The sequence below is a fragment of the Podarcis filfolensis genome (genome assembly GCF_964270895.1).
Source record: "Podarcis filfolensis genome assembly, chromosome: 16".
Classification (NCBI taxonomy): Eukaryota; Metazoa; Chordata; class Lepidosauria; order Squamata; family Lacertidae; genus Podarcis; species Podarcis filfolensis.
In genome coordinates, this window is record NC_139620.1 from 7,445,634 (window position 1) to 7,458,343 (window position 12,710).

The 12,710-nt window shown below is 45.2% G+C and overlaps 1 protein-coding gene across 13 annotated transcripts in view; it reads left to right on the forward strand.

Moving 5' to 3' along the window:
• Positions 1-12,710, forward strand: part of GATAD2B (GATA zinc finger domain containing 2B) — a 67,416-nt gene that overhangs the window by 36,804 nt on the left and 17,902 nt on the right. For 11 of the 13 annotated variants that reach the window (XM_083591193.1, XM_083591199.1, XM_083591198.1 and 8 more), the window contains exon 2: positions 5,490-5,819. In XM_083591193.1, coding sequence (XP_083447319.1) covers positions 5,491-5,819 — 329 coding nt within the window. In that variant the 5' untranslated portion in view covers position 5,490. Of the gene's footprint in view, positions 1-5,489; positions 5,820-12,210; positions 12,408-12,710 lie in introns of those variants that run through there. The other 2 variants (XM_083591196.1, XM_083591197.1) reach the window with 1 other exon arrangement.

Here is a 12,710-nt window from a genome sequence, read left to right on the forward strand (position 1 = left end):
AGCAACTTTGCTAAACAGAAACGAAGGTCACTTAGGAACATAGGAAGCTGCTTTATACTGAGCAACTGTTGGTCCATCTAGCTTGTTATTGTCTATATCGACTGGCAGCGAATCTTCTTGGTTTCAGGTAGGATATTCCCAGCCCTGCCAGGAGACTGAACCTGCATGCAGAGCAGATGCTCTCTCCAGGGAGCTGTTGTGGGTCTCTGAAATACAATAGTAATATTTCACTCCTCACGGTTGTGAAGAAATGTATGGTTTTATTTTTTTTTTAAAGATATTTATTGAAGTTTTACAAAAACATAAGTTTACAAAATAAAAAAGGTCATATAAAAAGAAAAAGATACAAAAAAGAGAACATAGAAAAATACATGAAAAAGAAAAAAGAAGAATAAAAATACAAAAGACAAAAGACAAATAGCTAAAAAAGAATTAAAAACAAATCCGTTTTTTGTAACTTTGAACTCATTAGCTTATTTCCTTGGCCTCCTCACACCTCCCCTTTTTGTATTCCCATTTAAATAATCAAATCAGCAAATCCTTACCCTCTTTCGTTTATCTTAACTCTGTATCTTAACATATTATAACTCTATATTTTCATCCATTATCAATTCATTTTTGCATATTCTTATTAACTTTGTTGCTAATGCCACTTATTTTCAATCCAACATCATTTTAACATTCATTAATTTTACAGTATTTCTGAAGATAGTCTTTAAATTTCTTCCAGTCTTCTTCCACCAACTCTTCTCCCAAGTCTCGGATTCTGCCAGTCATTTCCGCCAATTCCATATAATCCGTCACCTTCATCTGCCACTCTTCCAGGGTGGGTAACTCTTGTGTCTTCCAATACTTTGCAATAAGTATTCTTGCTGCTGTTGTTGCATACATAAAGAAAGTTCTATCCTTCTTTGGCACCAATTGGCCGACTATGCCCAGGAGAAAGGCCTCTGGTTTCTTCAGGAAGGTATATTTAAATACCTTTTTCATTTCATTATAGATCATCTCCCAGAAAGCCTTAATCTTTGGGCACGTCCACCAAAGGTGAAAGAATGTACCAGAAATGTATGGTTTTAAACCTCGGACCTTCCACACACAAAGCAGATGGTCTTCGGCCCTTCCCCAGACATTTACCCGGGAGCAACCCCGAGTTTGCAACAACTGAGATAAAGAACTCCCCTACATGAAAAGGTTGAAGCATTTGGGACATGCTAGCTCAGAGAATAGGCGAGTAAGAGATGACATGATAGAAGTTCGTAAAATTATGCATGGCATGGAGAGCGTGGGTAGAGCAAAGTTTTCCTCCCTCTTTCGTAAGCCCAAGAAACACGTGGGTGTCCAATAAAGCTGAATGTTGGAAGATTCAGGACAGATAAAAGAAAGTGCTTCCTCATACAACACATTGTTAAACTACGCCCGCAGGAGAAAGTGATGGCCACCAACTTGGATGATTTTAAAAGAGGATTGGAGAAATCGGTGGAGAATAGGCTTTCAGTGGTTAATGGCCACAGTTGCTGTGCTCGGCTTCCGCTGTAAAAGGCTGGTTAAACTTGCTGGAGACCACAGGAAAGAAGAGGGTTCTTGTGCCCAGGTCCTGCTTGCATCTGGTTGGACTCTGCAAAAACAGTGTATTGGACTAGTTGGGCCATTGGCCTGATCCAGCAAACAGGCTCCTCTTATGTTCCTAAGACTACAGACTTAATTTGTCATTTAAATTGAGCATGACCCCCCTTGGACTCAGTGAGAATTGCTTCTGAGCAAATTTAGGATTGATCCAGCAAGCTTTGAAATGTGTAATACAGTAGGTGAGGTACAATTCTTCTCTGTGATGCTGAATTTTAGCTTGTGGGGCTGGTGTTAAGTACCCACATGCCAGTTTTGTGAGGCTATTTTTGTTAAAGGTATTGTTTCATTCTAACTCAGAGTGGTGGGTTTTTTTAAAAAAAAACCTCCTTTTTTTGTTTAAGCTTCTTTTTCTTTTTTAAAGAAGGCTTCTGTGTTGGAATTTTTTTGTCAAAAAGGCAACCTTATCAAAATGGAATCAATGAATTGGTTAAACAAGGAGGTGATTAATCAGCAGTGGAATGATTTAATCACCTGACAAGGACTGGTTTCTGAGACATACACTTAAGTGTGTGTGTGTATGTGTGTGTGTGCATACACACAGAGTCTGCAATGCACATCTTCCCTCTGAACATGTCCCTGCATGCCTGACTGTCTTCTGGCTCCGGGCTTGTCCTCCAAAATGCGTTCCCAGCCAAGCCTGCTCCGGAGGTGGGGGAGGTTTGCCTTCAGGGCTGTGATAAAAAGTTGTCTGAGGACAGATGAAAGCACGCCAACGTATTGTTTATTGAGCCGGTTTTGCTGCTCGTGAAGATTTATACCCCACTTTTCTCACAGAGGCTCAGCGGCAGCTTTTGATGTGTCCTGGCGCTACCAGTCTGCTTACTGGACCAGGAACGAACCCTAAACAACAAACACTGAGTGCCTTAAGGACAACCTGCTTCTGATAGTGGTCACTTATAGTGGTCCTCCATTATATTGCGGTTCCCCGGTTTATACCAGGAACTGAGCCTTTAGGGTCATAGCTTTTAGCGTCCGTCTCTCATAACACTAGAGCACATCCTGAATGATGCAAGATTCGGGGCAGATAAAATACCTTCTTCATGCACTGCATCACGGGAGGCAGTAATGGCCACAAACTTTGGCTTTAAAAGAGAATTGGACAAATTAATGGAAGAGAAGGCTTTCACCAGCTACTAGCCATGACGGCTATGTTCTCCCTCCACCGTCAGAGGCAGTAGGCCTCTGAATACCAGTTGCTGGAAGCCACAAAAGGGGAGAGTTGTCCTGCTTTATGGTTTCGCACAGGCATCTGGTCGGCCACTGTGAGAACAGGATGTTGGACTGTATGGGGCACTGACCTGTTTCAGCAGGACTCTAATTATGTTCTTGGGTTCTTATTAATCTCTTACTGCAACAGAGCTGGGTAGTCTTTGGTCTGGTTGCACTGAGTCATCCATGGAGCCCCCGAGATCAATGGATGGCAGCCACAATGTGGGAAATCCTGCTATCCTCTGCCGAGGCTCAGTGTATTGTTTTTATTTCTCCCAGCCTTCCCCAGCCCCTCTGGATCTTGCTAGGCTCCCAGCTCCCATCATCATCCCTGACATCTGGCCATGCTGACTGTTGCTGGGACTAACAGGAGTTGTGAGTTCAGCAGCATCCAGAGGGTACCATGTTAAGCAAGACTCGGATCAAGAATGAGGATGTCCTGAGCTTCAGCAGAAGACCGCATAGAGTTTTCTGAGCCTATTCAGCAACATCAAATCATTAGGAATCTATTTTTTGATTGCATGTTATGTAATGCACTTGTAAATGATTGTCAAGTGAGAAACCTTCACTATAGAACACAAAGACGTGTGAAAAGTATACACTGAATCCCATCAACATTGGGAGCAAAAACGGGGAAGGGAGATGAGATAGAAAAATGGAGGGACAGGCACATTGCTCAGTTCTGGAGCACAGGATTTGTGTGGAGGAAGCCAAATTCATCCTCTGGCATCTCCATTGAAACAGGCATTTCTGGGAAAGACCTCCAAACCCGAGACTGCTGGCAGCTCCCACCAATCAGAGGAGACGGTCTGATTCCCAAGCATCTTCATGTGTTCTGATTAGGGATGTAAGAACGAGGGTGATTTCTGTTTCCACCTGCCTTTGTCACATTCAGCATTGTTTCCATTCCACTGCAGTTCAGTTTCTGCCAAATATTATGTTACTCGCCTTGCTGTGCACTGTTTAACATACTTATTTAAGTAATTTATGGATTTAATGTCGTTAAGGACTTGTTTCCACATCTTTCTTATAAATGCTAGGGAAACACAGTATGAATGATGAGGAACTGCTCATTTATATATACTTTGTGGGCTGAAAATGGCGAATACATGTTGTTGTTTGATGGATTTAATTTCTATTCTGGGCATGGGACGAATAAGCAGGCACCAGCAATTTCTGTTTCCATTTTCGATGGACTTCTCTGACATCTCTAGTTCTGATACACTCATTATGAGTCTGCTACACTCCTGTCCTCGAAATCCTGTCTCAAATGTCACTGTAAAAGCAAGCTGCTTTTTAAAGCTACTCGTTTATCCACATCATATACAGCCACTCACAAAGCAATAAATGTCCGAACTCCCATTCCAGCCCAAGAGGAACCCAACAATTCTCTATAAAGGAAAACAGATAGTGTATCAGGACTAGCGTTCTTCTCAAAAGCTTCCCAGCCATATGTAGCACCTTGACTCGTCTATGGCAAACAAGTGGTTGCTTCCAGCAGAAGCTTCACTCATTTAGACTGCTGAGTGCCTAAAAAATATGTGGGCAAGTGATATAGTGAGAGATTTTTGTGGATTAGTGTCTTCTAAGGATGTGCATGCAAGGCTGTCAAATGTCAGTACATGTCCAAAGAACTGTATTTTACTTTTTCTGAGGGGAGGGGGGAGAGGCCATTAGGGATGAGGGACAAATTCTGTTTGGTTTGCATTTAAAGGTGAAAGTACCTAAATTGCACTTTCTGAAACAATACGTGAATCAAAACAGCCGTCTTGCAAAATTCACACCTCACTGAATTTTGCAACACAGTTCTCTGGGCAAGTGGGGTCAAGTGTGCATAAAAATACACCTATCAGTGAAAATAATATACAGGCATGCATATTAGGGGAAGTTGCTTTGCAAACGTGTGTATTAGGCAAAGTTGCATCCAAAACTGTATACCGGGAGCGGCGCACGCTAGAATTCTGATCTGTTTTCGTGAAGGCAAATCACAAAGCAATGTGAAAATAACTGAACTAAGGATTAGAAATGAAAGAAACTTGAAAACTGCTAATTTCCTTGAAAACTCCTCTCTCTTTATTCATTCATTTTCCTACATTTATATACTTCCTTTCCTCCAGTCCTGGAACCCAAGGCAGCTAGCATGTGGTTCTCAGGAGGTATCCCATCCAGGCACACACCAGACCCAGGCCTGATTTGCTTCTGCAAAGCGGAAACCGTGTGCCTTCAAACCATACCCATGCAAATGGCATTTTGCACAGTGGGCCACAAGATGCCTCTGGGAAGCCAGCAAGCAGGGTATGGAGGCAGCAGCCCTCTAGGGTCTGGTTTGGTATTGTTCCCAGCAATGAGTATTGTGAGGTTGACTTCTTCTGCACTGGGGGGGGGGGGTCCATTTTTAGCCATTGTGGCCAATAGCTACTGATTGGTCAGGGCTCAGAAATCTGTTGCCCTCTAGTTGTTCTTGGACTCCAACTCTCACCCATCCCCAAATAGCATGGCCAATGGTCAGGAGTGATGGGAGCCGTAGTCCAACAACATCTGGAGGGCCACAGGTTCCCCATTCCTGGCTTTGGAGCTGTGATACTGAGTGTCACATCCTTGCCATCCTTGTTTCCCCCCCTGACCGTATCCTCTGCTCTCCCTTACCATGGCAGGATGGACCGTATGACAGAGGACGCCCTGCGCCTGAATCTCTTGAAGCGGAGCCTGGACCAAGCCGATGAGCGGGATGACGTCCTGGCCAAGAGGCTGAAGATGGAAGGGCATGAGGCCATGGAGCGCCTCAAGATGCTGGCGCTGCTCAAGAGGAAGGACCTGGCGGGCATCGAGGTGCCCCATGAGCTGCCCGTCAAGCAGGATGGCCTGAAGGTCTATGAGGAGAAGCTGAATGGGAACATGAGGCCCCACACGGACAGCCGGTCTTCAGGGAGGCCGGGGAAGGAAAACATCAATGAGGAGCCAGTGGACATGAGCGCAAAGAGAAGGTAGGGAGCCCTTTTGTGTTTGCATGTATATCTTCCTATATACATAAATATGTAAGGCTGTCATCATGCAGCCCTGTTGGAGGATTTGTAGTGCCTTATCCTGGGTTTCCATGAAGAAAAACCAAAGAGACCAAGAAAATTGAGTTTGGTGGTTGCATGGGGTAGGAAGGGGAAGCACTAGGGAGTTAATGTGGGGGGAATGGCAGGGGGTCTTGGTTGGTGACTGGAGCAAGCCAGTGCATGAATGAATGAATGAATGAATGAATGAATGAATGAATGAATGAATATCTATTCCACCTTTCATTCTACAGTCATAGGGCTCTGTACTGAAGATAAAATAAAAACTTCAGTACACTGAGTGGGGTGTAGACAGTGTCAGACTAGGACCTGGGAGAGACCATGGTTCAGACCCTCCACTCAGCCATGAAGCACACTGGGGTGACATTGGGCCAATTGATATCTCTCAGCCAAGCTTACTTTGCAGGGTTCTTGTAAGGACAAAACGAGGAGGGAGAAATCCACATATGCCACATTGAGCTCCTTGTGGAGGGGAGAGAGCAATACAAACGTAATAATGAGCAAATAATAGAAATGACTGCAACGTTTAAAAAAAAGCAGCACCATAAAATTGGGGGAGAAATTCATCAAATCCATCCAAACCATACTACTCTCTCCCTCCAAATGTTTGGCAAAAGAGGTATGTGTTAACATGTCATCTAAAAAGAACAAAGCAGCAAGACATAACCTGGTATGGAGGGAGTTTCATATTGTCATTAAGAAGGATAGGAGCACCCTTGGCTCAAGGTTCTATTTATCTCCCCTTTTTGTTCTTGTCAATACTGTGCAACCGTGTGAAATGTCTTAAGACTGTGAACATTACGTGTCTGAAACTTTGGCAAGCCACTGCCAGCCTGTGTAGACAGCACTGAGCTCGATGGACAAAAGGTCTGACCTGCCTGATGTGGCAAGATTCCCATGTTCCTAACTAGATGAGATTTTTTAATGATGCAAATCTAACTCATCACTTTAGAATAGCCACGCTTACAATAACTGCAATCTGCTTATTTAATTTATTTGCTTTGGGTGCCCCTTCTTAGGCCTTTCCTTTTCCCAAAGGCAATGAGGGGAGTTGTTGCCAATCACTTTCTGTTCAGTTTTTTTCTTCTCCAGAGGAACACAGTAATTGACAAAGCAGATGTGTTAATGGATCTGGGTCAGGCTTATTAATTTCAGTGGGACTACTCTGAGTAGAACTTACTTGTATAAGACCCAAGGGGCTTCCTCCAGAGCCAGTATTTTGACACCCATCCTTTGTCAATTTCACCTGATTCCAATATGCTATGAAATGTCTCTGAAGTTGTGGTTTTTATATAATTCATTTCACGTGGTGTTGTCTTACACAGATGTGTGTGCGTGTGCGCGCGCACACATATCTCCAGCCCTACCGTTATTTATTTATTTATTTATTTATTTATTTATTTAATTGAGTCAATGTCTATGTCGCCCTTCGTCTGAAGATGACAGGGCAGTTTGCAATATAAAAACACAAAAATGCATACCATAATAACAAACGAAAACAGTTAAAAAGGACATAGAATAGGCTGTCTCAGGCTGGGCAATAGCAGTGAGCTCCTGGGAGGGGACAGAGTCATGCCTCCTGTGTGGGCCACACACTTCACCCCTGAGCTGACGCGGTGCCCTCAGATGGAAGCTGACATAGGAAGCTGCCTCATACCGAGTCAGGCCCTTGGTCCATCTAGCACAATATTGTCTCCACTGACTGGCAGTGGCTCTCCGGGGTTTCAAGCAAGGGGCATTCGCGGCCCTACCTGGAGATGCTGGGAATTGAACGCACGACCTTCTGCACAAAAAGCTGGTGCTCTGTCACTGAGCTGCAGTTCTTCCCTTCAACCCCCAGCCATACCCTGGCGTAGTTCAGTCATGCTGCCGGTAACAGAGGAAGAGCCATTCCAGCTGGTTTGTCTGTGCAAAAGGGGGACATTGCCACCTTGTCCATTGCCTCAAGCGGCAAAAGGCCCTGGACTGGTCCGGCATCAGCATCCCTACGCCAGTTCTTCTTTAGCGAAATCATCTGCTCTGGTATTTTGCTGGAAGTGTTTGCTTGAGTTGATTGCTTTGTTTTGAATGCTGTGCTCAGTGGGCATTGCAGTGGGCATTGCTGGATCAAGCCAATGGCCCCTCTAGTCCAGCATCCTCTTCTCACACTGGCCAACCAAATTGCGAACGGTTGTTCTTCCAGGAGGCCACACACGTAGTGTCTTCGCCCCCTGTGCATGGGGACCTCACTACATCCTTCAATCTGCCCGCCCGCCCCTGCCTTTATCACTGGTCCAGGGGGAGGGAACAGGTGTCAACCAGCCCCAAGGTTTGACTGACATGGGCTCCATCTCAAGATGTGAAATCCTGACTCACTCGCGCAGCTCAGAGGCGCAGTGCCAGCCGTGGGAGGGAGCAAAGCGTCTCTAAGGCAGGAAGCACCACGGGTGCCACTCTGTTTGGCGGGTGGCAATGCTGATGGCAGCAGCCCAGGCTGCCTGCCTGCCATCTGCTCTTCCGCCCCTGCGCGCCGGTCATCATCATCCTCTTGTTCCCTTTGCACTCGAACAGAAGGATCTTCCGGGGAGCTCAGGGTGCGGGGCTTGGTTAGCAGAAGGCTGTTACTGACTGCTCAAAGAGGACCCCCTAAGAACATCAGAAAAGCCCTGCAGCTTAGAGGAGGCAGAGCATAGCCATTATGGATGGTAGCCTCTTTCCTCCTTGAGTTTACCAAATCCTCTTTTAAAGGCATCCACCCGTAACCCCTCTCATCAGGCAAGAGGAGGAGGCAGGCGGAATTGGAAGAGCTGGACAGATCAGACCCAGGGGGACTGATTCGCCGCAGAGGATCTTGCTGAGTTGTGTCTCTGTGCTAATCGGGGGTTAGTGGGGTAGTCTTTATTTTCCACCCTAGGTAAAATAATGCCTGGAGCAACACTTCTGCATACGCAACCTTTCCCCAAGCCCCCAAAGAAGTGGGGAGAGAAGTTCTGCAGTCTCTTTACACTAGGGGTGTGGAAATCTGTACACTTCCAGAGGTTGTTAGATTCTGGCCGACAGCAGCTAGCATGGGCAGTGGTTAGGGCGGATGGAAGTTAAGAAGCAGGAGGACAGGCGTTGCGTTGATAAAGAACATAAGAAGGGCCCTGCAGGATCAGGCCAGTGGCCCATCTAGTCCAGCGCCCTGTTCTTGCAGTGGCCAGCCAGATCCCTGTGGGAAACCCCCAGGCAGGACCCCGAGCACGAGAGCACTCAGCCCTCCTGCATTTTCCAGGAACTGCGATTCAGAAGCACTGCGGCCTCTGGCCATGGAGACAGAGCACAGCCATTGTGGGTAGTAGCCATTGATAGCTTTCTCTTTCGTGAATTTGTCCAGTCCTCTTTTAAAGCCGTCCTGGTTGGCGGCCACCACTGTCTTCTGTGAGGGCAAGTTCATGGCTCAGCTATGCACCATGTGAAGAAGTTGTAGTGGAGGGTTGCTTTTTGAACTCAACAATATGGTGCCCTCCAGGTCTGCCTGGAGTCCCATCATCCACGATGACCCCTTGGCTCATGCTGACTGCTGGGGCTGATGGGAACTGGGAGTCCAACGTGCTCCAGAGAGCCACAGTTTTCCCACCCCTTTGCAAATCCTTTGCTTTCTGTGAAAGGCTGAGGGTTACAGAGCAGGTCGGGATCTGTGTGAACCTATGGGTTCTGAAAATAGCCTTTTCAGGCACTCAGTCTCCTTTCAGAGTGGCATTTTCCCTCGCTTGAGATTGATTAAAGTTTAGTGTGCTTGACGCTTTGTTCCACCCGCCCCCCTCCTGAAGTGTGACATAAAGCCATCTGTGCTGGGGGAGAGCTGTGCAACGTTGGCCACACCAGTCCTACTTTCCTGTAGAGAGAGGGAGGGAAAAATCTAAGATCCCTGTCAAAGGAAGAAATAATTGCAAGGAGTTGGTTCCCTCCCCCCCCCCGCCCAAAAAAAGCATCAACAAAAAAATGATGACTGAAAGGCTAAGGACCTGATTACAGTTTTCATAAACCACGAAGTGATTTCATGGCAGGAAGTGAGTAGGCAAAGCTTATAACACAGATTGGGATTGAAGCAGGCCAAATCCTACTCAGAGTAAGACCGTTGGTCTAGATGGTCTAGTTCATCATGGCCGTGATTTTGATGGGTCTAGTCTAGAGTAGGATTTAGCTGGATGCAATCCGTTATACCGAAACGTCATCCGTCTCATTGCTCGTGGAGCTTCAGTGTGCTTGAAGTTAATGTGTCCGTCTTCTGACTGTACGCAGCTCTGTGTGTGCACTGGTGTCCTCTTGCAGTTTCATACCTGAGGCACAGTGCATGCTAATGCCTTGGAGCCGAGGACTGTTGCTCTTGTCAGGATCCTAAGAAGTTCAGCTCTCATCCAGAGGCTTACAAGAGCCCCTCGGGCTTCCTTTTTTTTAAAAAAAGAAAGATTTAAGACTTTATTTTCAAGATGTATATCAAGCATTATAACAAAACATTGACCTTTGGAATACTGTTGTAGTGTGTGATCTTATAATGCGTTTTTCTTTTTTTCTTTTTTTTGTAATAATTTTTATTAATTTTAATACAAAAAAAACATATGTTGCCATATCAAAAAAATTTCACAAAATTTCTCTTTTGGACTTCCATCAGCTTCACTGCCAATCATTAGTATTTAATATTTAGTTACACATTTCCTAATTTTAATAATGCCTTTTAATACACCCTTTCAGTCTTATATTCTTTTTTGCAATACTCCTCAAACTTTCAGAGAACTTCTTGAAATCCCGCAAGCGTTGTTTGCTCATCACATATACTTTTCAGATACTCTGTAAACTTCCCCCAGTCCTCGATGAACTTGTGGTCTCGTTGATATCTGATCTTGCCAGTTAATTTATCTAATTTTGCATAGTCCATCAGTCGCATTCTCCATTCTTCAAGGGTCGGTAGATCCTCCTGTTTCCATTTTTGGGCCATTAATATTCTCGCCGCTGTTACTGCATATTGGAAAAGTTTACAATCCTTTCTATTTATTTCATTTCCTACAATTCCTAGAAGAAAGGCCTCTGGTTTCTTTACGAATGTATATTTCAACATCTTTTTCAATTCGTTATATATCATTTCCCAGAAACCCTTCACTTTCTTACATTCCCACTACATATGATAGAATGTCCCTTCTTTTTCTTTACATTTCCAACACTTATTACATGTTTTAAACATTTTCGCTAGTTTAACCGGTGTAATATACCATCTATATACCATTTTCATACCATTTCTTTTATTGCAGTACATGCTGTAAATTTTATATTTTCTTTCCATACTTTAGAGCCCCTTGGGCTTCCATCCCTCATTGTGTCAGAGAAAAGTTTGAAAAGCATGGAGGGCATCATTTGGGCCTCATGGTGGCAGAGGTTTTGAAAATGTATGGCCCCTGTATCATTTGGTAGAATATTGCAGGAGGTTCCTTATAACATGGAATTCCACCTTTTCAGAATTCCCTCTTCAGTGGGAACATGCGCCTAGTCCTCTTGGGAATGCTGCAGTCATGTAAAAACAGAAAGGTTGTGGCTTTCAAGGCTTAGTACAAGGGGAATATGTGGCCGTGTGCACATTGCCCTTTACTCCTCGTCCACTGCTCTCCCACTGCTGGTTTCTGAAGCCGAGCACACATGACACGAGCCACATGCCGTATGTATCCTGTACTCTTGAGAAATCCTGCTGTTCGGTGTGCTTTCCCTCAAACCTGCTTCCATCCGATTTGAAAAAGTAACTCACCGTTAAGTTTGTGAGGTGTGTCCATTTGAGACAGCTGTTGAGCATGCTCAGATGACAGCTTCACTTAATAGGAGATTTGGGAGGAGTTATAAGCCTAGGGAAACAAATCAGGTAATGCACATCAGGTGAAGGCACCCCTGCCGGCTGCGTATGACAGTGTTAAAATGTGACTTGAAATGGGGGGGGGGCAGGAGACAATGATCTCCCTGCATTTCGGTATGCTAATGTGTACATCACCTGTGTGTCTGATGCTTAGTGCATGGGGGGATATGCATGTTCACGAGCACGCTCTGCCCAGCCCTCCATCTCTCCTTTAGCCCCATTCCTAGTTGTTCTGCTCCTCCCTTTCAACTGTTCCTCTCTAGTATTTGAGGCACACACACCCTCCCAGCCTTAATTTTACAAAAGCCCTAGTCGTATGCACAAAATAAACTGTGCCAATAGCATAAATTTACACACAATGCACATTGGTCAGCCGAAGTCAAGGGCAGAGACAATTTTCCTGTTACAACGCTGATTTTGGGAGGGGGGTTAGTTGCCAACAAAAAAAAGCCCTATGTGATGTCATAAAGCATGGCAGCAGCGCTTGGTTACTGCTGGATGACATCGCCCCGTCTCCGAGTGACAGGAAGTGGCGGCCGCTGCTGGTTGCCCAGCGATTCCACTTCCAGGTCACTGTTTGACCCAGACCCTGCTTACAAATCCCTTCCTGAAAGGGAGAATCTTTCCAAGGTTGCGATGAGTATGGAGTTCAGGTATATCCTCTTTCCTTGTGAAAACTCTGGGGCTTCTCTCATATCTCCCATTTTCTTTACTTTGCAGTCTCTCTAGTTTAAAATTTCTTGCCATACGCCCTTTCTGGCTTTTCATGGAGCATTCCCCTTAGAATCAGTCTTCCTCATTGCTCCCTCCCCCCGTTTTTTGTTGTGCAGCTCCTTCGCAGGGACCAGAAATATTCGTGGTGCCTGGCTTGTTCATCTCCTAGAAAATCTAATTCCCTGCTTGAACCAAATTAATTGGCCAACTACATGTTAATTGAGGATTAGAGGTTGACCTCC